The sequence below is a fragment of the Mirounga leonina genome, unplaced genomic scaffold, assembly GCF_011800145.1.
Source record: "Mirounga leonina isolate KUSES-001 unplaced genomic scaffold, KU_Mleo_1.0 Mir_175, whole genome shotgun sequence".
Taxonomy (NCBI): Eukaryota; Metazoa; Chordata; class Mammalia; order Carnivora; family Phocidae; genus Mirounga; species Mirounga leonina.
Genome location: NW_023270453.1, coordinates 28,470,558 through 28,496,423, shown reverse-complemented (window position 1 = coordinate 28,496,423; position 25,866 = coordinate 28,470,558). Strand labels below are relative to the sequence as shown.

At 47.9% G+C, this 25,866-nt stretch overlaps 1 protein-coding gene and 1 long non-coding RNA gene across 2 annotated transcripts in view; one reads left to right on the top strand and one right to left on the bottom strand.

The window, feature by feature from the left end:
- CUNH16orf72 (chromosome unknown C16orf72 homolog) overlaps nt 1-468 on the bottom strand; it is a 27,225-nt gene extending 26,757 nt beyond the window's left edge. The window contains exon 1 of the mRNA XM_035022253.1: nt 120-468. Within this exon, the coding sequence (XP_034878144.1) occupies nt 120-345 (226 nt within the window). The 5' untranslated portion in view covers nt 346-468. The remainder of the gene's footprint in view (nt 1-119) is intronic.
- Nucleotides 469-1,711: 1,243 nt separating this feature from the next.
- Nucleotides 1,712-3,903, top strand: LOC118021821. Its single transcript, XR_004682308.1, has 3 exons — nt 1,712-2,152; nt 2,246-2,324; nt 3,864-3,903. It is a non-coding gene; the product is annotated as an uncharacterized LOC118021821 (long non-coding RNA).
- Nucleotides 3,904-25,866: the final 21,963 nt, after the last annotated feature.

Here is a 25,866-nt window from a genome sequence, read left to right as displayed (position 1 = left end):
CGGGCGGACGGCCACCCTCGGGGCTCCCCGCCGACCCGCAGACCCCGAGGCGGCGGCGGCGGCGGGGCGGCGGGGCGGCGGGGCGGCGGCAGTGGCAAGATGGCGGCGGCGGGCCTCACCTTTGTAGAGCTGGGCCACGGCGGTGGCCGAGTTCTGGAAGAGATGCCACAGCTTCTGCTGCTTGTGCTCGGGCTGCGCGGCGGCCGCCGCTTCCTCCTGCAGCTCGGGGGGCAGCTGCTCGTCCTGCTCGGCCTCAGCCAGGCACTGCCGCTCCCACTTGGAGAACCAGTGCTCCGGCCCGTGCTCCTGGATCTCAGCCTCGCCCTCCTCCTTCCGCTCCTCCATCCTCCGCGGCCTCCCGCGGCCTCGCCGCCGCCGCCGCCGCGTCCTCCTCAGGCGGGGCCCCCGCGGGAGCGTCGTCGTCGAGCGGCCCGGCGGCGGGGCCCAGCGGCCGGCGGCAGCTCCTCGCGGCGGCCCAGGCCTCCTGCACCCCGACGGCCTGCGAGACCCGCCCCGCGGCCCCGCGCTGTCTGGGACGACCCCCGCCCCGGGCCTCCCCACCCCCGGGCCCCGCCGAAGGTCGCCGCGGCTTGGACGACCGCCGCCGCCCCTCGCCTCGCCGGCCCGAGCCCGTCTATCGCCTGCCCATGGCGCCGCGGCCCCCCTAGGGCCGCCGCCGCTGACCGCCGAACCCTCCGCGCAACACGGCCTGCACCGCCGAGCCCACCCAGAAGACTGAGGAACGTCGTCGTCGCCGCCGCCGTCGACGTCTCTGCGGCTGCTGGTCCCCGCCCTCCCCCGCCCACATGCTGACTGGGGAAGCACCGCCCACTCGGCTTCTGTTCCCCTGCTCGGTTGGGGCGCCCCCGCTCCGAGAGCTCTCATTGGCCCGATCCGACCGGTTCCGCGTGCCGGCCTCTGAACACAGCACCGTGATTGGCTCACCGTCCTGTCTGCCGGACGTAACCAATGGGCGGGGGGAAGGGAACGTGTGTCAGGAAGGATGGAAGAGGAGGAAAAGGAGGGAGAGGAGCTGACAGTGGTTGCATCCAAATCAACCGGGGGGGGGGAGGAGATAGAAGGTACGCATGCGCACTTGCTTGCTTTCCCCGGCGGGGCGTCGAGCGAGAGTCACGTGACCCGACCCAGCGGTCGCGCCCCGCGGGGGTTTTTTAGGAGCTTCCCGGCCTCAGGGGACGCAAAATTAAGTCGAGCCACCGCCCGTCGGGGACGCCGGGTGTCTGGGGTGGCAGTCCGCTTGCTCCAGCCCCTTGGGCTCCAAAGTGGGTAGGGACGTAGAGAAAGAATAAAACGTCCAAGTTGGCAGAGCGCGCCCCCCCATCTGTTTATTTCAGAGTCCCATTTCTCGGATGGGCAAGTTGGGCTTCCGAGCCCCAAAAAAACTTGCAAGTGGCGAGGCTAGCAGGCCCTTCCTGCGGCCCGCTGCCCTTCGGGGACAGCGTCCTGTGACGCGCCGGCCGCGGCCGCCAGCCCGCCCGAGAGGCCGCCAGCGAACCGGAGCGCGGGACGGGACGCCCCGGCCAGGGTGGCGGCCCCGCACCTGTCCCGGGGAGCACACTCCGGGTCCACGTGTGGCCGCCTGCGTAACGCGCCAGCCCCCACCTCCTCCGGCCGGAACCCGCGTGGCTGCGCGGGGTGGACCGCCTGGCCTCCCGTTAACCTGCGCCGCGTTGCGGCCCCGTCACCCCCGGAGGAAGAGGCCACGCAAACGAGAGGTGACCGCACAGAGGCAAAACCGGCCCTCCAGGTGTTGGCGGCGGGGACAGGAGCCACCAGGGCCTGCAGAAGCCGTCCAGGGCGCCACCCCTCAGGAGCTGCCACAGCGCGCTCCTGCAAAGCAAGGTGGCTTTACAGCCGGCACTTCTGGACTAAAAGCTGACCCCCTCATTATGGTCCCTGCAGGATCTGGGCCCGCGTCCTCTGTGTTCATCTCACGCCGTCCTCTGCTTGGCTTGTGCTGCCCAGTCACACACTGGCCTTCTTGCTGTTTCCCCAGGACACCAAGCTCTTCTCTGCCTCAGGGCCTTTACCCTCACGGTACTCTCTCTGGAATCTTCCTCCTCCTCAATTCTCAAGGCTCTGCTCAAATGGCCTATAAGCACAGAGCCCTTGTCATACCAGCCTTGTTAAGGTAGAGGTTCCACACGCCTATTGCCTGGTTTTATTTTTTCATACCCTGCCTCACTACCTGAAATGATCCTACTATTGATGTGTTTACTTACAGGTCTCTTGTCACCAATAAATAACTTTTCGGAGGGGAGAATCTTGGCAGTCTTATTCCTGGTTGAATCTTAAAAAGATTGGTAAGTAGGGTGTAGGAAGAAAGGGGGTTAGAGGCCACCGTAGAAATGACATGCCAGGCAAAAGTAGGGGTTATAGGGGAACCTCCAGTTCTTCAGGCAACCAGAGTGGGAGCACCAGGCTGGTGTACTTTGTCCATCCAGTATCAGAGGCACACAGCCTAGGGTTTACCTATTTTGTACAAGACTACAAAAATAGTCTATTGACTCTATAATATGAAAAGAAATTTTTTTTTTCAGGGGCGCCTGGGTGGCTCAGTCCCTTAAGTGTTTGCCTGTTGCTCAGGCCATGATCTCCAGGGCCTGGGATCAGCCCTGCATTGGGCTCCCTGCTCAGCGGGGAGCCTGTCTCTCTCCCTCTGTCCCTCTGCCCTGCTTGTGCTTTCTCTCTCAAATAAATAAATCTTTAAAATCTCAGGTAAATTTTAAAAATCATTTTTAAAAGAATTTTTTTCAATAATGATTACAATAGAAAAACATCTGAAAATCTGTTACTTTTATGGCAAAAAAAAAAAGTTTTAATCTGAGTGCATTTTCATAGAGATTTTTCTGAGACCTGCCGTGGTCTTAAATGAGTCTCTCTCGTTCTCCCCCCCTCTCTCCCCCTCTTCCCTACCCCAAGAAACACACACACACACACACAAAGATGACTCACACCAGGCTACTGGTTAGTTTCATTCTAAACTGCCCTTTATAAAACCTAAGCGACATTATTACACATCCATACCTAGTGGGTGCTCATAGTGGGTGCTCATAGTCAACCTGCAAGAGCTGAGGGATGTACTTATCAGCGGCCACTGTGAAAAGCAACATGTCTTGAGGGCAGAAAGTAAGATGTGTAAGGAGTATAAAAGGTTACTTCCCAGTGGTGGGAATCACAGAGGGCTTCCTGGGGTAGGAAGCGTTTTTGCTAGGCCATGAAGCACAGACAAGGTTCCTGGAAGGAAGAGGCCCCTCAGAACAGAGGGACGCATGGATTCAAAGGCACAGAGGTGGAAAAGGCTAAAAGAACCAGGAATAGGCAGCTCTTTCTGCGCATGGGTCCCGTCCCCATGCTATAATAAAACCACCCTTTTTGCACCCCAAAAAAAAGAAACAGGAATAATCTGATTTGACTTAAACCACATTTTCTTTCTTTCTGTTGATGAGATAGTACCATCTAGTTTGGCTTTCTAAATTTTATAAGCACTTCCTATCTGAGTGACCTTGGGCAAATTACTATGACTCTTTGAGCATCATAAATGGAGTTGGTAATAGAAACTCCTCGGGTTTGCTTTCAGGATTAAATGAGAATAAATGAGAAAAAGACTGAGTGCCATACCAGTCCACAAAATTATTCACTAAAGACTAGCACTCTAGGGGCCTGAGAAAGTGCTACATTAGCCTCCAACCTTGGAATTGGTAGGTCTGGACAAGCAACAGTGCGTATGACATCTCTCAGCTAAGCTCTGGAAACTTCACATCCATTTGAAGTAATTAGCATTTGATGACTCAAGAAAATGTGAGTTAATGTATACTTTCTTTTTTCTTTTTTTTAAATAGGCTCCACACCCAATGTGGGTCTGGAACTCACGACTCCAATCAAGAGTCACATGTTCCACGAACTGAGCCAGCCAGGTGCCCCTGTACTTTCATTTTTAACATCCTTCCAGACTTCTAAGTATGTATATGTAAATACTTTTATTTTGTTGTGGTGGTTGTTAAAGACTTATTTATTTGAGAGAGAGAGAAACAGTGTACGCCAGCACGGGGAGGAGCAGAGGGAGAGGGAGAGAGAATCCTCAAGCAGACTCCCCACTGAGTGCAGAGCCCAATGCAGGCCAGTCCCAGGACCCCGAGATCATGACCCCAGCTGAAATCAACAGTTGAATGCCCAACCAACTGAGGCACCCAGACACCCCACGGAAACACTGTTAACCATAAAAGATGTATTACACAGCGTGTTAGGAAACTGAGCTTTTATTTTCCATTTTATAATAGATCTTGGACATCTTTTCTATTTCCACAACACACAGGGTTATAGCTTCTGAGTTTTGCATCAGGCTTAGGAAGGCTTTCCACACTACAAGATTATTTGTTAACACAACTGAATTAAAACTGAAATGGCAGCCCATCTTTTTCCTCCCCTAGTGCACAGAAATGTCAAGAGAATGCATGATACCAACAGCTTCTCATGATATATAATGCATGCATTCATCACAGTAAGCAGTATAAGTGGCCTCACAGATTAACTGCTGCCAGAAAAGGCCAAAGTTAAACTCAAGGGCATGAGTCAAAAGATATGAGAAAAGTCAAATAACATTGTGAGCACAAAAGGCCAATCAAAATAACAGGATAAAATCAAACATCTTTAATTAACACTTAACAGCATATACGTTTATACAAGAGCAGTGTTTTTGTGTGTTTTAATATATGCCCTGTTCAAGTTTGGGACCAATGTTGACATACTAAATACACCCCCGTGCTGCATTCAGCTCCCTACTGAGGGTGAGATTCTACTGTCCCTGTAGTCCTAGACTCCAGAGGTGGAGTGACTTGCTGGGAGTTGAGGGTGGACCCACCATGCCATCTCATAGTCTGTATGCACAGAAAACAACCATTTGCTCTTCTGTGAGGTGTGGGAAGGAGAGTGGGACAGATGTGTTCTGATCCTTTTTCATACCTTTCCTGGGGCACAGAAGGCAAGCTCATGATCAAATCTGCTCACAGCTCACCTCACTCGGTAAATTGAAGGGACGTGTTTCTCCCTAAACTTGTTTTCAATAGAAACACAGGAAACAAAATTAAGTTTTGAAGAAAGATTTTTATTTTTAATATTTTATTTATTTGACAGAGAGAGACACAGTGAGAGAGAGAACACAAGCAGGCGGACTGGGAGAGGAAGAAGCAGCCTTCCCGTGAAGCAGGGAGCCTGATGCGGGGCTCGATCCCGGGACTCCAGGATCAGTACCTGAGCCAAAGGCAGGCGCTTAACCACTGAGCCACCCAGGAGCCCCCTGAAGAAAGAGATTTTTAACAAACATTGGAAGCTTTGTATGTTCTCCCCACCTTGGGATAAAACACAGCTTACCTTGGGCAAGCAAATTCTATGCGTCTTAAAAAAGCAATACAAAATACTGCTAGTCTGTTGTCGTGACCCAGAAAAAGTGTCCAAGAATCTAAGGCCTCGTGCAGGAAATGGTGGATTCCCCAAAGGGTGTCTCCAAACTGAGCATAAAATGGGATAATATAGGGCGCCTGGGTGGCTCAGTTGGTTAAGCGACTGCCTTCGGCTCAGGTCATGATCCTGGAGTCCCGGGATCGAGTCCCGCATCGGGCTCCCTGCTCGCCAGGGAGTCTGCTTCTCCCTCTCCCGCTCCTCCCTCTTGTGCTCTCTCCCTCTCTTACTCTCTCTCTCAAATAAATAAATAAAATCTTAAAAAAAAAAAATGGGATAATATAAACATAACATAGCCGGCTAGCTCCCTTTCCAATATACATTCCACAGTTACTTTTTACTAACAGAGCCTAAATTGTATTCAAGTGGGCAGTGTGCCCAGCTCAAGGACTACATTTCCCAGCCTCCTTTGCAACGAAGGGAGGATGATGAAATAATAAGAGGAAGTCATTGGGTGGGGCTTCCAGGAAAGCTATTTAAAAGGACGTGACTTAGCGTGGTCTCTTGCTCTTGCTACTTCCTCCTTCCTGGAGCCTGGAACTCAAATAAGATAGCCAGGGCTGCAGCAGCCATCTTTGACCATGAGGTAACCAAAAGGAAGGAAGCCATATGCAGAGAATAGTGGAGCAGAAAGGAGGAAGTCTGATGAACTTGTAGATATCCTTAGACTACCTCTAAAAATTTTTTTTTAAAGTAAGTGGAGGAAAAACCCTCTAGTTTATATAAGCAGCTGTGGTTAGCTCTCTGCACCAACAGCTAAACGCAATTCATTACTCATAGCACGTAAAACTCATAGTAATCTTCACAGTGCTGCTAAAATAAAGGTAATATTCTGTAGTTTGGGGAGATTTGAGGTTGCTGTTTGTGCTTTCTCTTTGCTCTTACCCACTTTTTATGAAACGTTTCCCCATTACAACAGTGTGTTCCTTGCAAGGCTGGTGCTCAGCCTGAAACTGAAGTTGCAAATTGTTGCCAGTTATAAAATAGTAGTCAGGTTAAGAATGATCTCTCCTGGGGCGCCTGGGTGGCTCAGTTGGTTGGGCGTCTGCCTTCGGCTCGGGTCATGATCCCAGGGTCCTGGGATCAAGCCCCACATCGGGCTCCCTGCTCGGCGGGAAGCCTGCTTCTCCCTCTCCCGCTTCCCCGCTTGTGTTCCCTCTCTCTCTCTGTGTCTCTCTGTCGAATGAATAAATAAAATCTTTAAAAAAAAAAAAAATGATCTCTCCTGACTGCGAGCTGAAGGGTGAATCATAGACAGTTAATGCATTTTCAGAAAGACTGCCCATGGCCTTCCCAGCTTGCCACAGCTTTGCAGGTGGTGCTCAGGGCTGGGGCTGGAGGCACACTCCAGCACGGCGGTGATGTCACCACGAAAGGAGCCTCACGATAGACTCTTTTTCAGGCCTCCTGTTTCTGCCTGCTAAATGATTTCTTTTTTTTTTTTTTAAGATTTTATTTATTTATTTGACAGAGAGATAGAGAGTACAAGTAAGCAGAGTGGCGGGCAGAGGGAAAGGAAGAAGCAGGCTCCCCGCTGAGCAGGAGCCTGATGCGGGGCTCGATCCCAGGACCCTGGGATCATGACCTGAGCCGAAGGCAGATGCTTAACCGACTGAGCCACCCAGGTGCCCCTGCTAAGTGATTCCTTGATTTTCCTAAAATCTGTTTTAAAATGGCACAGCTCTGAAGACAAAAACAAAGGCTCAGGTCCATCTGCCAAGACTGGTGTCATGAGAAAACCAGTTTCTCACTGGGGCAAGATGTCTAGGCGATGGAGTCCCAGTGGCTGGCCACAGCCAGCATCCTGAAACAGTAATGCAGGCTCTCGAATTCAATCCACAGCTCTGCAATCCTCACGCAAATCCCCGGGCGATCTCGTTCAAATGCCCAAGTCTGGTTCTGTGCGGCTGGGTTGGGCCCTGAGTGGGTGCATTTCTAACAAGCTCCCAATGATGCTGGTGCTCCTGGGGCACCGAGTGCGTCTTGAGCAGGAAGGCACTTGCTGGCTCTTCTCACAATACAGTCCCAGTCTCTGTCGGGCACGTTCTTGTCATTCAGATCTCAGTTCACATGTCACTTTCTCTAAGCAGCCCTCCCTGACCAGCCAGTCCATAGAAGAGTCTCTGGGCCCGCATGCTTTTCTACTTCACCCAAATTTCACCTGCACCTCGTGGGCCCCCCTATGCCCGGAATGTTTATATGCATCACCCCCCCACCCCGAACTCCCATAAGATCATGTCAACTGATTCTCTGAATCACAAATTTAGAATTTGGGTTGAGACCAGAAATTGGGAGCGGAGTCATATTAATGGCTAGGTTGTTCTATTCCTCCTTGGAGGACATAACCCTAGCCCAGGAGCCATGCCCTCAAATTCATTTCCTAGCAAGCTGGAGCTTCTTGGTTTCTAATATATGCATGATCCCAGTGCACTATCATTAACCTTTTGGCATTTTTCCTTTCAGTCTTTGATATTAATGTAATTATTTCCAGTGGTGTGCTGGAGCTGGCTCCTGCGAGCTTAGCAAGCCAGCTGTGTCCATCTATCGAACTCCTCCTCTGCTGACATCATGAAGTAGTTTGAAATCAGCCACGGTGGGCACATTTATGCCATAGAAATGCTACAAATGAGAGATTTTCGGTTTCAGGGAGTCGGGTTTTTTTTTTTTTTAAGATTTTATTTATCTGACAGAGAGCACCAAGGGAGAGGGAGAAGCAGACTCTCCGCTGAGCAGGGAGCCCGATGCGGGGCTCGATCCCAGGACCCCAAGATCATGACCCGCGCTGAAGGCAGATGCTTAACCGACTGAGCCACCCAGGTGCCCCCAGAGAGTCTGTTGCTAACAACCTACCAGTACACCACTGATTTAACTTACATGACATCAGGTTTCTCCAGTCATGTATCCCAACTAGTTAACACTCTCCTAAAGTGCACCAGGAGCTTACGTCCTAGTAAATGGAGACATGACATATAAGTAAACACATAAACAAGAAAATTTTAGGAAGCAGTCGGTATGAAGAAAATGAACAAAACCACTGATATGTTAAATGTACTCCTTTTATCTTTCCCCTCACATATCATAAACAGTTGCTCAAGTTTTAAAAAGGTCTCAGGAGCATTCTTCCTAGTGGCTGCATAATATTTATTCCTTCTGATAATAGTCTTCTGATTTATTTATGCATTCCTTGGCAGTTGAGAGTTTCTCAGCCTTGGCACGGTTGATATTCTGGGTCAAATAATTCTTGGGGAGGGGGGACTGTCTCAAGCATTGCAGGATGTTGAGCAGCATCGCTGGCTTTTTCCCCAACAGGTGCCCACCATCCCAGTTAGGGCAACCAAAAATGTCTGCAGATTTTGTCCTCTGGTGGGCAAAATCACCCCAGTGGAAGATCACTGCCTGAGCTGGACTTCATATCGACAAATAAATGCTTCCAGTAAGGAAGCGGGTCTCAGAGGGTGGCTCCAGTAGCAGCCGTGCCGACTGGGAACTGGTTAGAAATGAAGATTCTCAGGCACCTGTCCAGACACCTGACATCGGAATCTCCTGGGTGGGACCAGGCAGTCCGTGCTTTAACAAGCCTTCCCGGGGATTCTGATGCATGATGCAGTTTGACAGGGGGCCAGGGATGAAGGTTTTTAGAAATCACAAAGAGTTTGGTGGCTTTGTACTGCAATGTGTGGTTGTGGTTGCATCATAATGATGTGTGTGTGTGTGTGTCCTGTTACACATCTTTGGCTAGTATAGGTGATTAGAGCAAATTAACTGAGTTCAGGTGTACTTTGGACTTAAGTACCACCTTTCAGCTCAGGATTACCAAACACCACTTATTTTTACCCCAGGGAGACTCTGGGACGAGTGGTGGGATGAAAGACGTGAGGGGCGGTGCCCTGCATCATCCAAACACATTGTCTGGGTTATTGTCCGGAAGCATTCAGATGTGTTATAATAGTCAGGAGAGGTTATGCTGCTGTCAGTGACCAAACAACAACAAAAAGATCTAAAGTGAAGAATGGAAAGCAAATGGGTCCCGACTCTAAGTTCCAACCACCACGCGGTGCTTCTCCACTACGTATAAACCCTGGTTCTCTAAATAAAGATCAGTTTGGTCTTTTCAGAAGCCAAAGAACCACAAAATGCAAAGTCAAGGCAAGGTGTACCACCAGCACCTACCTCCTGCTCTTGTCACCATCTTGTACCTCAGGCGACCATGAACTCCGTTCAGATAATATGGGTTCACAAGCTTTCTTTCATCGTTTGTCAGTGGGGGGTTCCTCCTGCAGGAACAAAAATGCCTCTGGTCTAGCAGTTCTCAGATGTGGCCATATTGTCCCATTCCAAGGAGCATTTTTGGAAATGGGGTGGCGGGAGTTGGGTGTCACAGTGACTGGGACCCCTGGTATTTACTGGGTTAGTGCCAGGGTCATTAAAACATCCTACAGAGTTCTCGTGCGATTGTAAAATGATACCATCACTTTGAAAAATAAGTCAAGAGTTTCTTTGAAAATTCAGCATACAGGGGTGCCTGGCTGGCTCCCTTGGTAGAGCATCTATCTGACTCTTGATCTCAGGGTCGTGAATTCGAGATTTAAGTCATCTCTACCCGTGTAGAGGTCACTTTAAAAATAAATAAATGTCACAAAATAAAATAAAATTCAACAGACACTTACAATGAGACCCCCACCATTCCATCTAGGTATTTACCAAAGAGAAGAAAAAGCCTATGCCCACACTGTACACACAAGTTCATATCCGCCCTGTTTGCAAGAAGCAAAAACGGAAGGCAATCCAAGGATCCCTTAACAGGTGGAAGGATAGACGGACTGTGGGGCATCCAAACAGCGGACGGCTGTGTAGCAATAAGTAGGGATGAACTCTCGGTACATGATACAACATGGATGAGTCTCAAAATAATTATGCTGAGTGGAAGAAGCCAGACCAAAAAAAAAAAAGTTCATGCTTTATGATTCATTCCCTTTACAGAAAATGCAAACAAATCTATAGTCACAGAAAACAGACCAAAGGTTGCCTGGGGATGAAGGGAAGGACAGGGAAGGACCAGAAAGAGGGATTACAAGGGGATTCTATTGTAATCCCGGTTGGGAAAGGAAACAGTTTGGGTGATAGTTATGTTAATTAAGTCTCCAGGGGGCAGCTCACGACTTGGCAGCTGGCTTCTTTCAGCAGAGGAAGAGAGCAAGAAGGTGCCCAAGGCAGAAGTGACAGGTTTTAATAACCTACTCCTGGATGTGACATCCATCACTTCTGCGGTATTCTATTCATCGGAGGCACATCAGCGAATCCAAACCACACCACAGGAAAGGGAATTGCACCGGGGCATGAATACCGAGAGAGTCGTGGATATTTGGGGACCCCCTCAGAGGCTGCCCACCACAAGGAACAGGTGCAAACATACAGATTCTCCAGGTCTGCCCAAATGAGGGAATGTTAACCATGGCCAGGCAGGTCAGAATCACTTCACAAGGACATATTCTTTCCTTCCTAAAAAAAAAAAAAAAAACAGCCCTTGGGGGGCCTGGCTGGCTCACTCGGGTAAAGCTTGAGACTCTTTTTTTTTTTTTTTAAGATTTTATTTATTTATTTGACAGAGAGAGAGCACAAGTAGGCAGAGTGGTAGACGGAGAAGGAGAAGCAGACTCCCCGCTGAGCAGGGAGCCCAATGCGGGGCTCGATCCCAGGACTCCGGGATCATGACCTGAGCCGAAGGCAGATGCTTAACGACTGAGCCACCCAGGCGCCCCAAGCTTGAGACTCTTGATCTCAGGTTTGTGCATTCGAGCCCCACTTTGGGTGTAGAGATTACCTAAAAATAAAATCTTAAAAAACAAAAACAGTACCCTTGAAAGTTACTAAAAGAGTAAATCTTGGGGCGCCTGGGTGGCTCAGTCGTTATGCGTCTGCCTTTGCCTCAGGTCAGGATCCCAGGGTCCTGGAATCGAGCCCCACATCGGGCTCCCTGCTCAGCCAGGAGCCTGCTTCTCCCTCTCCCACTCCCCCTGCTTGTGTTCCCTCTCTAGCTGTCTCTCTCTGTGTGTCAAATAAATAAAATCTTAAAAAAAAAAAAAAAAGTAAATCTTAGAAGTCCTATTCACAAGGAAAAAAATTTGTAACAATGTGTAGTGATGGATGTTAACTAAATTTACTGTGATCATTTAACAATATATACAAATATTGAACTATTATGTCACACACCTGAAACTAATACAACGTCAGACATCAAACGCCAGTTATATCTCAATTAAAAAAAAAAAAATTAGCACCAGGGACGCCTGGGTGGCTCAGTCAGTTAAGCAGCCAGCTCTTGGTTTTGGCTCAGCATGTGTTTCTGTGGTTTCTCCCAACGGCTGAAACAATAGCTGAGATGTGCGGTGGGATGAAGGATGTGAGGGGCGGTGCCCTGCATCGTCCAAACACATTGTCTGGGTTATTGTCCGGAAGCATTCAGATGCGTTGTAATAGTCAGGAGAGGTTATGCTGTTGTCAATCACCAAGCAACAACAAAAAGAGCTAATCAGCTAACCCCACAAACAACGGTTTCTTACTCAGGCATAGCTCTGGGTCCAGGCAACGATCCACGGCCGCTACCCTCCCCGGGATGATGCTCAGTGACTCAGGGGTACAGGCGGCTTCTGTCTTGTGACTCCAACCTCCACAAAAGGGAAGATGAAGCCTGGAGAGTCTTGCAGAGACTGTTTGCTGCCTCAAATAGGAAGTGACACATTACTTCTGATCATTATCTGTTGACCAGAGCAGGTCATATGACCCTGCCTAACACAAGAGGACTGGGATGGGTATCTCCTTACACCTGAGAATAAGTTAACGTTAATAATAACCTTTTTCAGAGAAGGTCCCCCTGCCACACATATGATTCCACATGTTTTAATATTTATGGTGAGGCCTTTGTATTAGCTTATTTGATCCTAATAATTCCCCAGTGAGGTTAATTTTTTTTTGAAGATTTATTTGTTATTTATTTGAGGGAGAGAGAGCGCAATCTCAAGCAGACGCTCTCTGAGCACCGAGCCCATGCAGGGCTTGATCCCATGACCCTGAGATCATGACCTGAGCCAAAACCAAGAGCTGGCTGCTTAACTGACTGAGCCACCCAGATGCCCTGAGGTTTGTATTTTTATTCCCATTTTATTTATTTATTTATTTATTTTTTATTCCCATTTTAAAGGAATTTTAAATCTATAGTCACAGAAAAGGAACTGGGGGGGCGCCTGGGTGGCTCAGTTGTTAAGCGTCTGCCTTCGGCTCAGGTCATGATCTCGGGGTCCTGGGATCAAGCCCCACATCGGGCTCCCTCCTCAGTGGGAAGCCTGCTTCTTCCTCTCCCACTCCCTCTGCTTGTGTTCCCTCTCTTGCTGTGCCTCTCTCTGTCAAATAAATAAATAAAATCTTTAAAGAAAAAAAAAAAGATGAGGAACTGGGGTGCCTGGGTGGCTCAGTCCTTAAGCGTCTGCCTTTGGCTCAGGTCATGATCCCAGGGTCCTGGGATTGAGCCCGGCATCGGGCTCCCTGCTCAGTGAGGAGTCTGCTTCTCCCTCTCCCTCTGCCCCTCCTCCCACTTGTGTTCTGTCTGTCTGTCTCTCTCTCAAATAAATAAGTAATCTTAAAAAAAATAAAGATGAGGAATTGAGGCCCAAAGAGGTTCCTAAGATGTTTCTATCCACAGAACACTTATTTTTGTTTATGATTTATGTTTTTAATTGAAGTATAGTTGACATTACCCACAGAATGCTTCTGACACCAGATGGCATTGGGCTGGTGGGTTGTGTCATCAATTCTAAAGTTAATTTCCTATTTGGGGCACTTAGCTTATTTTCAGTTTTTGGTTCTTACAAATAATACTGTAATGAGCTGGGTTGGGTTTTCTGTTGACCAAATCTTTGCATACACATTTGTTTTCTTCATATAAATTTCTAAACATAGAATCGAAGGGTTCAGGTGGCATATTTCGAGCCCTCGGAGATGAATTGCTGAGTGTCCTCCCTATCTCCACCCTCACCCCAGACAGAGTGTGAAATGCCCGTTTTCTCTATATATCCACAAACACTGGATATTAAATATTTGTTTAAAAATCTGTGCAAATTGCTTCAGTGTGATATTTTTAATGCAATTTAATGTCTTCTATCTGAAAAAATAAAAGGTCTTTATTTAAAGTGTGAATCCTGTGGCGCTTGGGTGGCTCAGTTGGTTAAGCGACTGCCTTCGGCTCAGGTCATGATCCTGGAGTCCCAGGATCGAGTCCCACATCGGGCTCCCTGCTCGGCGGGGAGTCTGCTTCTCCCTCTGACCCTCCCCCGCTCATGCTCTCTGTCTCTCATTGTCTCTCTCGCAAATAAATAAAATCTTAAGAAAAAAAAAATTTTAAGTGTGAATCCAGGGGCGCCTGGGTGGCTCAGTCAGCTAAGTGTCTGCCTTCGGCTCAGGTCATGATCCCAGGGTCCTGGGATCGAGCTCCGCATCAGGCTCCCTGCTCCGGGGGAAGCCTGTTTCTCCCTCTCCCACTCCCCCTGCTTGTGTTCCCTCTCTCACTGTGTCTCTCTCTGTCAAATAAATAAAATCTTAAAAATAATAATAATAATAATAAAGTGTGAATCCAAGGGCGCCTGGCTGGCTCCAGTCAATGAAGCATGGAACTCTTGATCTCAGGGTTGTGAGTTCGAGCCCCATATGGGGTGTAGAGATTACTAAAAATAAACAAGTAAATAAAACTTAAAAAAAATTAATAAAGTTTTTTAAAATTTATTTAAGTAATCTCTACCCCCAATGTGGGGCTCGTACCCATGAACCCGAGATCGAGAGTGGCATGCTCTTCCGACTGAACCAGCCAGGAGCCCTGCCTCCTAAATTTTGAAAGTGTGAATCCAAATGAAGTATGTTAAAACTAGCCTTCATTTGAATAGATCTATGTCACAAAAACTAATATTAGATTTATAACCACGTGGCCAAAGTGAAGAGGAAATCAATGTAAATGTCTATTAAAATTACACACTTTACAGTGGAGAAATCTGACAGACACTACATCCATCAGGTGACCAAGGTTCACATCAAAAGTGAGAAATCAGGACTCCTGGGTGGCTCTGTCAGTTAAAGTGTGTGCCTTCAGATCAGGTCATGATCCCAGGGTCCTAGGGTCGAGTCCCGCATCAGGCTCCTCGCTCGGTGTAGAGCCTGCTTCTCCCTCTCCCTCTGCCTGCTGTTTCCCCTGCTTGTGCTCTCTCTTTCTCTCTCTCTGACAAATAAATAAATAAATAAAAGCTTTTAAAAAAAGTGAAAAATCCTAATGGTAGTACAACATCCTTGACATGAGTGATGAGAAGGGCACTTTACCTCAGTGATCTTCCTCCCCAAAACCCATAAGCCCAGCATAATGACGAGAAACACATCAGACAAATCCCAATTGAAGGGCATTCTGCATTTATTTTTAAGTAATCTCTATACCCAGTATGGAGCTCAAACTCACAGCCCCTAGCTGAAGGGTCTCATGCTCTACCAACTAAGCCAGCCAGGCGCCCCTGTATGCCTCCATGTATATGAAATATCCTTAATAAGCAAATCCATAGACAGAAAGTAGATCAGCTGTTGCCAGGGGCTAGGGGTGGCAGGAATGGGGAGTGACAGGAATGGGGAATGACTACGTGCGTATGTGGTTTCTTATCGAGGTGAAGAAAATGTCCTAGAATTAGCACAATTTTTTTTAAATACACTATATATTTTTAAAGATTTTATTTATTTATTTGACAGAGAGAGACACAGTGAAAGAGGGAACACAAGCAGGGGGAGTGGGAGAGGGAGAAGCAGGCTTCCCGCTGAGCAGGGAGTCCGATGCCGGGCTGGATCCCAGGACTCTGGGATAATGACCTGAGCCAAAGGCAGACGCTTAACAACTGAGCCACCCAGGCGCCCCAAATTAGCACGATTTTTGAATATACTAAATTCCAGTGAATTGGGCACTTTAAAAGGGTGTGTGTTATAGTATATGAATTACATCTCAATAAAAAAGAAAAGTCTGAGAAACCTTCACAACCAAAAGGAGTCTAAGGAGACAAGACACCCACACGTAATGTGGTTTTCTGGACAGGATTCTGGAACAGAAAAAGTGCATTCAGTAACACTTAAAGAAATCTGAACAAAGTACAGACTTTAGTTAATAATCGTGTATCAACATTTGTTGTTTAATTGTGACAAATATACAATAATGTATGATGTTTATAATACAGGAAAATCAGGGGAAAGTGAGTGTGGGGTATATGGGAATTCTCTGTACTATCTTTGCAGCTTTTCTGTAAATTTAAAACTGTTCTAAAAGTTTATTTTTAGAGGTGCCTGGGTGGCTCAGGCATTTGAGCGTCCGACTCTGGGTTTTAGCTCAGGTCATGATCTCACAGTTGTGGGATTAAGCCCCGCATCGGGCTCTGTGCTCAGCATGGGAATCTGCTTCAGATTCTCTCTCCCTTTCCCTCCCACTCTCTCTCAAATAAAATAAGTAAAATCTTTTTTAAAAAATAGAAGTTTATTAAAAAAAAATCACACACGATTGCGATCATTTGGACCACTTAAAAAAAAAATACAAGGGTTCTTGCCTCTAGCTCTAAGGACACAAGTTTATTTTGATTTTGTCATCAGGAAAACTGCCCGTTTGGAAACAGAGCCCCACTGTGGGCATGTAGGATCACCAGGGAAGCTGTTGGCTGAGCTGAGGATAAACACCAGCGATTCTATTCTCAGTAAGTAGCTCTCACCGCTAACCATCCTTCCTTCCCCGTCAGTGTGTATCATGTCTGGGCCTGAATTATCCTGTCTGGCTAAGTCCTGATTCTGGGAGACTTTTGGTGTTGGAAAACATTGGGAAATTTCAGTGGATTTGCCTGGAAAGAAAAATCTTACTCTTTTTTTTTTAAAGATTTTATTTATTTATTAGAGAGAGAGAGAGAACACGAGCAGGGGGAGTGGCAGGCAGAGGCAGAGGGAGAAGCAGGCTCCCTGCAGAGCAGGGGGAGCCTGATGGTGGGACTCGATCCCAGGACCCTGGGATCATGACCTGAGCCGAAGGCAGTCGTTTAGCCAACTGAGCCACCCAGGCGCCCATCTTACTTTTTTTTTTAACAGGTGACTAACTTCAACATGAATACCAACACGAATGACAGGAAATCAGATGATGCAAGGCGAAGCAGGAGCATCAGACCTTGAAATGACATGGGGCTTTAGGTGATAGCCAGGCCCGCTGGTTTGCAAGTGCACCCTGGTCCAGCCCTGAGAAGCCGCTCTTGCAGAAACACCTAGGAACCTGACTTATTCAGTAGAAAATAACTGCCCCAGAGGTGGGAGTTAGGGTCTAGTGAAAGTTTAAATTAGGAGTAATTATAGTTGAAGAGCTTAAAACCAGAGGGAAACACGGGGGAATGGACATCACATCTGTGAGCATTCAGAGAAATCATTTAAATTCACTAAAATTATTCCAACAACAACAAAAATAGCAATGAGTAGCATTTTCTGCACACGAAGCAATGCTATGTTTGTTCCCTTTTTAAGAGGAATCCTGTGACCCCTCTCCCCACAAAACCCAGTATTGAAGTTCAGGCCTGAATCACTCTGGATACACACCCCTTGGAGAGGCTTGACCCAAACCAGTTAAAAAAAAAGAAAGCGCCAAAGAGCCAAATTCTTGGCTTCCACCAGTTCCTAAACAGGCTTTTGAAATTCATGGCAGAGATAATAACCTTGAAAGCCAAGGCTTTTGATTTGCAAGATTCGCAAAAGAGGCTCTTTTTTTTAAATGTCTCTGAATTGGTTTTGAGTAGCAAGACTTTGGATTCAAAAGCAAATCCCTGAAGGAATCTTGGAATAAAGTTTCTGCCACAACAGACAATACATCTGCGGGGGGAACTGATGAAAAGTCAGATTATCCTGTCCCCGAGGGTGAAAATGTCCAAAAAAACCCAAAAACCAAAACAAAAACCCAGAGAGGAGGAATTAGAAATTCCAGGGGGCTAAAGAAGAGGTAAAACATGGTTGGCCGTGAGCTGAGGAGCTAATCATTGTTACAATTGCCTTCATTATTCCAGTCTATTTCTGTTTTTCTTTTTCTTTTCTTTTTTTTAAGTAAGCTTTACACCCAACGTGGGGCTCGAACTCATGACCCTGAGATCAGGAGTTGCATATGGTCCACCGACTGAGCCAGGCAGGCGCCCTTATTCTCTCTACCTTTTTGAAATTTTTCATATTAAAAATACTGCGATTGTTAGTTTTAATGGGGAAGCTGGGAGACCAGCAAGAAGGTTATCACAATCGTGCAGGCAAGAAGTGGTGGTTGTGTGGGCCAGGGTAGCTGAGATGGGGAGGATGTGGGAAGCCGGAGAGAGGCAGGTGGATATCTGGTGGTTGCCCACTTGATTAAATTCCCCTGCACTTTCCCTCCTCCTTCACCTCAGGGGTTCTCACGCAGCGCTCCGGGATGGGGGTGCGGGTAGGTTAAGTTAGAGAAGAGCGATGCTAGATTAGCAACGCAGTGGTTCCTGAGAAGGGTCTCTGCCCCATGGCGCCACCTACAGCCCGGGGATGATAGGTACATCCAGATGCCTCTGGGTTCCAGTCTAGGAGCCCTGGGAACCTCAAAAGATCGTCAGTAGGCAGTGGCCTGACCTAGTTTTTCAAAATCCTCTCCACCCCAGCTACTGCGTGGAGCAGTTCAGAATGGGGAAAGGATGTGCTCTGGTTCATCTCCATATCCCTGCTCTTTGCCTCCCACCAGAGAGTCCCCAGCAGATGTTTGTGTGTGAATATAGAAGTGGGTGTGCAATGTCAGAGAATTGGGGGGGCCTTTCTGGACAATCCGAAATGTTGGTACGGTGAGTCCAGTCAAGTGGGTAAGAGGACCCATTCTGAGAGCTGGGTTCATATCCTGCCACCGTCACTTACCTACCAGCTGTGTGAATCTGCGCAAGGCACTTGATGGTGCCTCGGTTTCCCCATCTGTAAAATGGGGTGGTAATACTAGCACTAATAATAGTACCTTCCTCATAGGTCTGTTTTGAGTAAACTCCCGCAATGCCATGCTTTATATAGAGAAAGACCAAGGGAAAGGCTAGCTGTGATGAGGGGTTAAGAGTACGATAAAGAGGGCGCCTGGGTGGCTCAGTTGGTTAAGCGACTGCCTTCGGCTCAGGTCATGGTCCTGGGGTCCCGGGATCGAGTCCCGCATCCGGCTCCCTGCTCGGCAGGGAGTCTGCTTCTCCCTCTGACCCTCCCCCCTCTTGTGCTCTTTCTCTCTCTCACTCTCTCTCTCAAATAAATAAAATCTTAAAAAAAAAAAAAAAAAGAGTACGATAAAGAAACCACTCAAATGCTGCAAACCCTCCTCGTACTGCCAGGAATGCCCAGAAAGTCCCCCCCCCCCCCCCCCCCGGGGTGGGAGTTGTTTTATTCCCCGTTGGCTCTAGCGTGGTGTATAGAGCTCTGCTCCCAGTAGGGGGCGCAGTAAATATTGACTCAACCAGCGAACGAGCCAGGAGTTTCCTAAGGACCAGAATTCACCTCTTAAAATAACCCCAAACCTAAAGAATCCCACAAGAGCAAAAACTGTATCAGAGGGAAATTATTTGAGGGACGACTCCCGAATGTGACAGTGGTTGAGGAAAAGCATCTCTTATCGAAAAGATTGTGTGTGTGTGTGTGTGTGTGTTTTAAGATTTTTTTTTTAAAGGAATCTCTACACCCAACTTGGGGCTCCAACTCACAACCCCGAAATCAAGAGTCCCACGTTCCCCCGACTAAGCCAGCTACGTGCCCCAAAAAGACTGTGTTTTGAGACAAATGTTTGCTTGCTCAGAAAAAGCAGAAAAGGTTTGGGGGTGGCAAGCCGCAACAAATAGTCATTAAAGCAAAATTAGTACAGGTCTTAAATTCCCGAGGTTGCAAAACAGCCTGGCTGAGGTCATTTGTGCCTAATTATTGTGCCCAATAATTACCTTGACTAATTAGAGCAAAGGTTTTGGAGTATGTTTCTATTCCCAGACACTGAGTCATCAGTGACCCAGAATAAATCATTTCACTCTATTTGTGTCTTGGATCTTCTGCATGGAAGCACCCTTGGCCAACCCCTCGGGGCCATTCCAAAGGCTTCATTAATTAATATTTGGAAAACAATGTAATTTGTATGTGTCAGGCCTATAAAAACATGACATCAGTATGTTTTGTATGTTAGGTTCATTTATTTAATTATTCAACTACTCTCCAGGTGCACTTAATATTTATTAAGTACCTCTTCCGAGCTAGGCCCTGAGATAAGAAATGGGAGACAGGGGCGCCTGGGTGGCTCAGTCGGTTGAGCATCTGCCTTCGGCTCAGGTCATGATCTCAGGGTCCTGGGATCGAGTCCCATGTCGGGCTCCCCGCTCAGCAGGGAGTCTGCTTCTCCCTCTGCCCCTGCCTCTGCTCTCTTTGTCTCTCTCTCTCAAATAAATAAAATCTTAAAAAAAAAAAGAAATGGGAGTACAAAGTGAGCAAGACAGAAGGGCCCCTGTCCTCACAAAGCTTATAGTCTAGGGGTGGAGGCAGACAGTAAGTAGGTAAAGCAGCAGACAAAATAATTACAAACTGCTAAGTGCTATGAGGAAAATTAACAGAACTCTGCCACAGGCACTAGCAGAAGAGGTGATCAGGGAGGGCTTCTTAGAGGAGGTGGTCCCCAAGCTGAGACCTGAGGAAACAGCTGGTAGAGTCGGTGCTCTGCATGTATGGGAGGCATGACAGGAAGCAAGACACGACAGGGGAGTGGCAGGAGTGGTAAGTGGTCATGACAAGCACAGACTTTCTGGGTTTGAATCCTGCTCTGCCCCTGCCACCGACTAATGGTTGTGGGGGACAGGGGAGCTGGGAACGGGGACTGACTGCTTGGCGGACACGGGTTTCCTTTTGGGGTGATGAAAATGTCTTGGAAGAGGATGGAGGTGATGGTTGCACAACAGTGTGAACATATTAAACATCACTGAATTGTTCACTTGAAAGTCGTTAAGGTGAATTTTATGCTACGTGAATTTCATCTCAATAAAAAAATACCTTTTTTTTTTAAGATTTTATTTATTTATTCATAAGAGACAGAGAGAGAGAGAGGCAGAGGGAGAAGCAGGCTCCCCACTGAGCAGGGAGCCCGATGCGGGACTCAATCCCAGGACCCTGGGATCATGACCTGAGCTGAAGGCAGACGCTTAACCATCTGAGCCACCCAGGCGCCCCTCAATAAAAAATATCTTAAACACCACATACACACACACACACTGAGCAAACAGCTTTCCTGCCCCGCAGCTGGGAATGACCTTCTGTCTCCTCCAGCGAGCGGAGGCCTGTTCAGTCCTGCAGACCATGCAGCTCTTACTCCCTAAACCACAAGGAGGGAAATTCAGATCTCCTTGTGGAGGCCCTACTATGTGCTGGGCCCTGTGCCAGGTAGTTTATAGGAACTGTCTCTGTCAACCCTCCTGACCCTCTGTCCTACCTCACTGATTCCTCACTGCGCTTATCACCAGCTGACATTACAATGTACACACATTATTTGATCAGTTTTTTTTTCTCCCCGGAATGTAAGCTTCGTGGGGGCAGGAGTTTTGTCTGTTCTGTTTACTACCACATTCCTTGTGCCTGGCACATAGTAGGTGCTCAATGAATTATTGATTAGGTGGAGTAACCTCGCAAGAGAGGGGTTAGCATCTGCCGTTTACAGGTGGGGAAATGTGGGCTCAGTGATTTGCTAAGGTCCCAGGATTAGTAAGGAGCAGAGACAGAATTTGAACTCAGACCATCAGGGGCAGAGCCTACGCAGCAGGGAGTTTTCCTTCATCAGCTTCCTAGTCCCTGCTGGGATGAGTTAGAAGTCTGAAAATTAAAGGCATACAGGCCATGACTCATCTCTTAGGCAAGGTAGACGGAAATCATGACCTGGAGCTGAGTCATCGTTTTTGCTTCCCTCTGTGCTGACTCTTTCATACTCCAGGTCTTGGCCTCCACGAGTTCTGTGCTGGGGTGAGGCCAGGGGCTCAACATAGTCCAAGGCTTCTTTCTCATCTTAACTCTACCCTCCTGGCTGGGACATTATGACCCAGATGAAACCACAGATGTCCGTCCAGGCCAGCCATGCCCAGAGGGCCGTGCAGATTTGGATGCAAGCATCCGAAGCCATGGCGGGCTCTGAACACCAGCAGTGTGAGACCTCAGAATACACTCCTGCTTTTAGGTTTTCTTGGATGGATGGTACCGGGAGTAACTTATTTAAAACACTAATTAAATCTAACTTTTATTTATTTTATTTTATTTTTTAAAAGATTTTACTTATTTATTTGACAGAGAGAGAGACAGCAAGAGAGGGAACACAAGCAGGGGGAGTGGGAGAGGGAGGAGCAGGCTTCCCGCTGAGCAGGGAGCCCGATGCACGACTGAGCCACCCAGGTGCCCCTAAATCTAACTTTTAAAAAAAGACACAAGCCTTAACGCCAGAAAGAGATGGGTTTGAAACGCAGCTCGGCTGCTTATGAGCTGTGTGCCCTTGGGCATGCTACTTGACCATTCTGTTCTTCAGGTTCCTCATGTGGAAAATGAGGAAATATCATCTGCTTCCGAGAGTTGGCAAGAGGACAGAACAGGACATTTTGAGTGAGGGCTATTTGCACAGCCTAAAGGAGGAAAACATGCCCTAAGGGTATAAAGACAGTGGAATGCTGAGGACTGAACTCCGTGACAGAGATGGCTGTGGGGTGGGAATGGAGGTAACAAGATTCTGGGTGGGGGCCCCAGGCTGGCCGGCGAATCAAAGCTTGAGGCTGGACCCATAGCTTAACCTCTGGCAGCTTCCCTTTCTCCAACTGCACAAGAGTGGGGGTTGGACCATGCCAGACCCTGCCCTGTCCCTCACGGAATGAGAATATTCCACAAAAGGAAGCATGTTAATGGACATCACAGCGAGGGATTGGAGGGTGGGAGCTTTAAAACGATTACCCTACTAGGGGCACCTGGGTGGCTCAGTCAGTGAAGCATCTGCCTTCGGCTCAGGTCATGGTCCCGGGGTCCTGGGATCGAGCCCCGCATTAGGCTCCCTGCTCCGTGGGAAGCCTGCTTCTCCCTCTCCCCCTCTCCCTGCTGTGTTCCCTCTCTCACGGTGTCACTCTCTGTCAAATAAATAAATAAAACCTTAAAAAAAAAAAAAAAAAAGGAAGATATCCACTCACAGAAGATAATCCAGAAATGGTCCTCGTAAACACTTGAAAAGATGCCTGAGCTCACTGGTAATCTGGGAAATGCGAAGCAAAACATCAAAAGAGCTATAACTTTCCCACCTCCCTCCAGGGGCCGTAAGCAGAAGCTGTACCCATCCAGCGCTGGCAAGAGTGTGGGGGTTGGGTGCTTATTCGCCGATAGTGGGGTGTAAACTGCAAATCGCTGTGAGTGCCCAGAGACATATGGACAAGTGATGAGGGCCAAAGGATTGCTTGTCAAAATGAAAGGGTAGAAACCCCTTGACGGTTTGTCTGCAAGAAATGGACAGATACATTACAGCATCTTAGTGCTGGGACACCATACAGTACTGTGCTGCCCTTGAAGTGAGGGAAGAAGACCTGTATGAACTGACATGGAATGTTCTCTAAAAGGTATCGAATGCAAACAGCAACATGCCAAGGATACACAAGGTATGATCCCCTTTATGGAAAAGAGAAAATTCTTAAGAGAGTAGAATGCAATGGTTAGGTATATAGAATCTGGGGCCAGGCTATCTGGGTTTGAATCTGAGCTCCTCCTCTCTGAAGCTGTGTGGCTTTGGGGAAGTTACTTCACCTCTCTGGACCTGTGTTTCCTCCTCTGTAAAAGAGATAATAGAGCAGTGCCTGGATGACTCAGCAGGTTGAGTATCTGACTTCGGCTCAGTTCATGATCTCAGGTCCTGGGATCGAGGCTTGCATTGGGCTCCCTGCTCAGCAAGGAGCCTGCTGCTCCCTCTCTCTTCTTTTGCCCCTCCCCCTGCTCATGTTCTCTCTCTTTCAAATAAATAAATAAAATCTTTAAAATAAATACATAAATGGGACGCCTGGGTGGCTCAGTTGGTTAAGCGTCTGCCTTCGGCTCAGGTCATGGTCCCAGGGTCCTGGGATCGAGTCCCACCCACATCGGGCTCCCTGCTCCGCAGGGAGCCTGCTTCTCCCTCTGCCTCTGCCTCTCTCTCTCTCTCTATCTCTCATGAATAAATAAATAAAATCTTTAAAAAATAAATAAATAAATACATAAATAAAAGAGATAATAGAATTTGCCTCATGCCATTGTTGTGGAGATTAAACAAATTAATCTATGTAAATTCCATGGAGCAGTGCCTGACAGGTAGTAAGTGCCCAATTAGTGTTAGCTAGGAGCCCTGTGCACATATCTACATAAATGCAAAGCAAAGAGGCTGTAAGGATGTGCTTCAAACTGTTGATAGTAGAAGCTGATGAAGAGGAACTTCATATTTTGCTCTACATAGATTTGAATTGTTAGACTCTCTCACAAAAATATATTCGTGTATTACTAGGGTGATTTTTTTTTTTTAAGATTTTATTTATTTATTTGACAGGGAGAGACACAATGAGAGAGGCAACACAAGCAGGGGGAGTGGGAGAAGGAGAAGCAGGCTTCCCGCGGAACAGGGGCCCGATGCGGGGCTCGATCCCAGGAGCCCAGAATTATGACCTGAGCCCAAGGCAGACGCTGAACAACTGACCCACCCAGGTGCCCTTGGATATCTTCTGTTAGAAGCTGTGAATTTTTAATGTTTCTTTCTCTGCATATCCCAATTCCATCCGGTCGTGGCCACTTACCTTCTGCTGTCCAAAGCCTCTCGCCTTTCCTGGGATAACAGGCCCTCTGTCCCAGACCCTTTCAAACTCACAGCCTTTGACCTAAAGGGAGCCAACAGGTGCATTCTGGTCGCTGGGCCATGCTGATGGGTTTAGGGCAACGCTCAGGGCCCAAGAAGGGCCAGCCAGAGAAAATAAGTCTCCAATCCTTGACGTCTTTTCAAGCCATTGGACAGAGGCACTCTGTCTTCCTCTGCTTTGGGTTCAGTGATATGGAAAACCTGAAATGGCCTTAGAGCCCCAAGAGGAGCCAGGAAATGAAGACATCACAGAGAAGGCAAAGCTGAGGAATGCAGAGATTCTGAGTCTGGATGGTGTTGTCTGAGCTGCTGGGTCCAGCCTTGTCCAGAGTCAAACTATGCTTGAACTTCCTGGTGGTGTATAAATGAATGCATTTCTTTGTCTTAATTATCCTTATTTTTAAAGAGCTTAAGTTGAGATGGTTGGGTTTTCGTTTTTTGGGTTTTTTTTTGTTTTTTGGGGGTTTTTTCCCCCCCGTTTCCCACCTTGCAATGCATCCTAATCCATCCTCATGCCCGAAGGAAGAAAACAGATTCACATTCAGCCAAACTCAGTCCTCCAGCCTGAAGGTGCACAGATGTGCTTCTAGGCATACCCAGGAAAAGTTAAGTGCAATTTTTTTTTTAAAATGCTAAACCAAATGGAAGGAATGAGCCCCACTGTTTTGCAGGGAGGCGGGGGAGATAAGGTAGGCATAGAAAAGAGAATGCCTGCCTTGGCAGATGCTTGAAGACTTCATTTAAAAAAACAAGAAAACAAGAAAGAGGAGCCTTTGTGATCTGAGCAAAGAGCAGGGGCGGCAGGAATGAAGAGCCAGCCGTTCTCATCACTTTTTTTTGACTCAGGTTTTCTGGCGTGGGTGTGGGCGAACCGTGGGCTGGCCACTCTCCTTTGTGGAAAGAACCACATCTCTCACCAAGGGAGCCTCTTATACATTCTGCAAACAATCGTCTTTGAATTCTGGGTTTTCTTTTCCAAATACAAATGACTGCTCTTGAGATTAGTCCGAGGTTATTCCTAGGCTAGGAGAGGGGAGGCTCCTGACTGCTGACAACAGGGCAGGTTCACCAGGTAGCAAGGGCAGGGAAAAGGCAGAAGGAGAAAGGAAAGAGCCGGCGACTCCCAGTTTCAAACCCTGACTCCCCCACTTGCTAGCTGCTCCAGTCATTACGACTACAACACAATGTACCCCCAAACTTAGTGCCACAGAGCAACCAGTTATTATGCTTACCGACGCTGTGGGTCAAGAATTCAGACAGAGCACGCCAGCGATGGTGGCTTGTCTCTGAGCTTCCTTACCTGCAGGGCTGCAGCTGGAAGACATTGGGAGGCTCCCTCACTCCCATAGGTGGCGGTTGAGGCTGCTTGTAGGCTAGGCCTCAGTTTCTCTCCACACGGGCGTCTCTGCGTGGTTGGTTTGGGTCTTCATATAGCATGGTGCCTGGGTTCCAGGGCCGAACATCCTGAG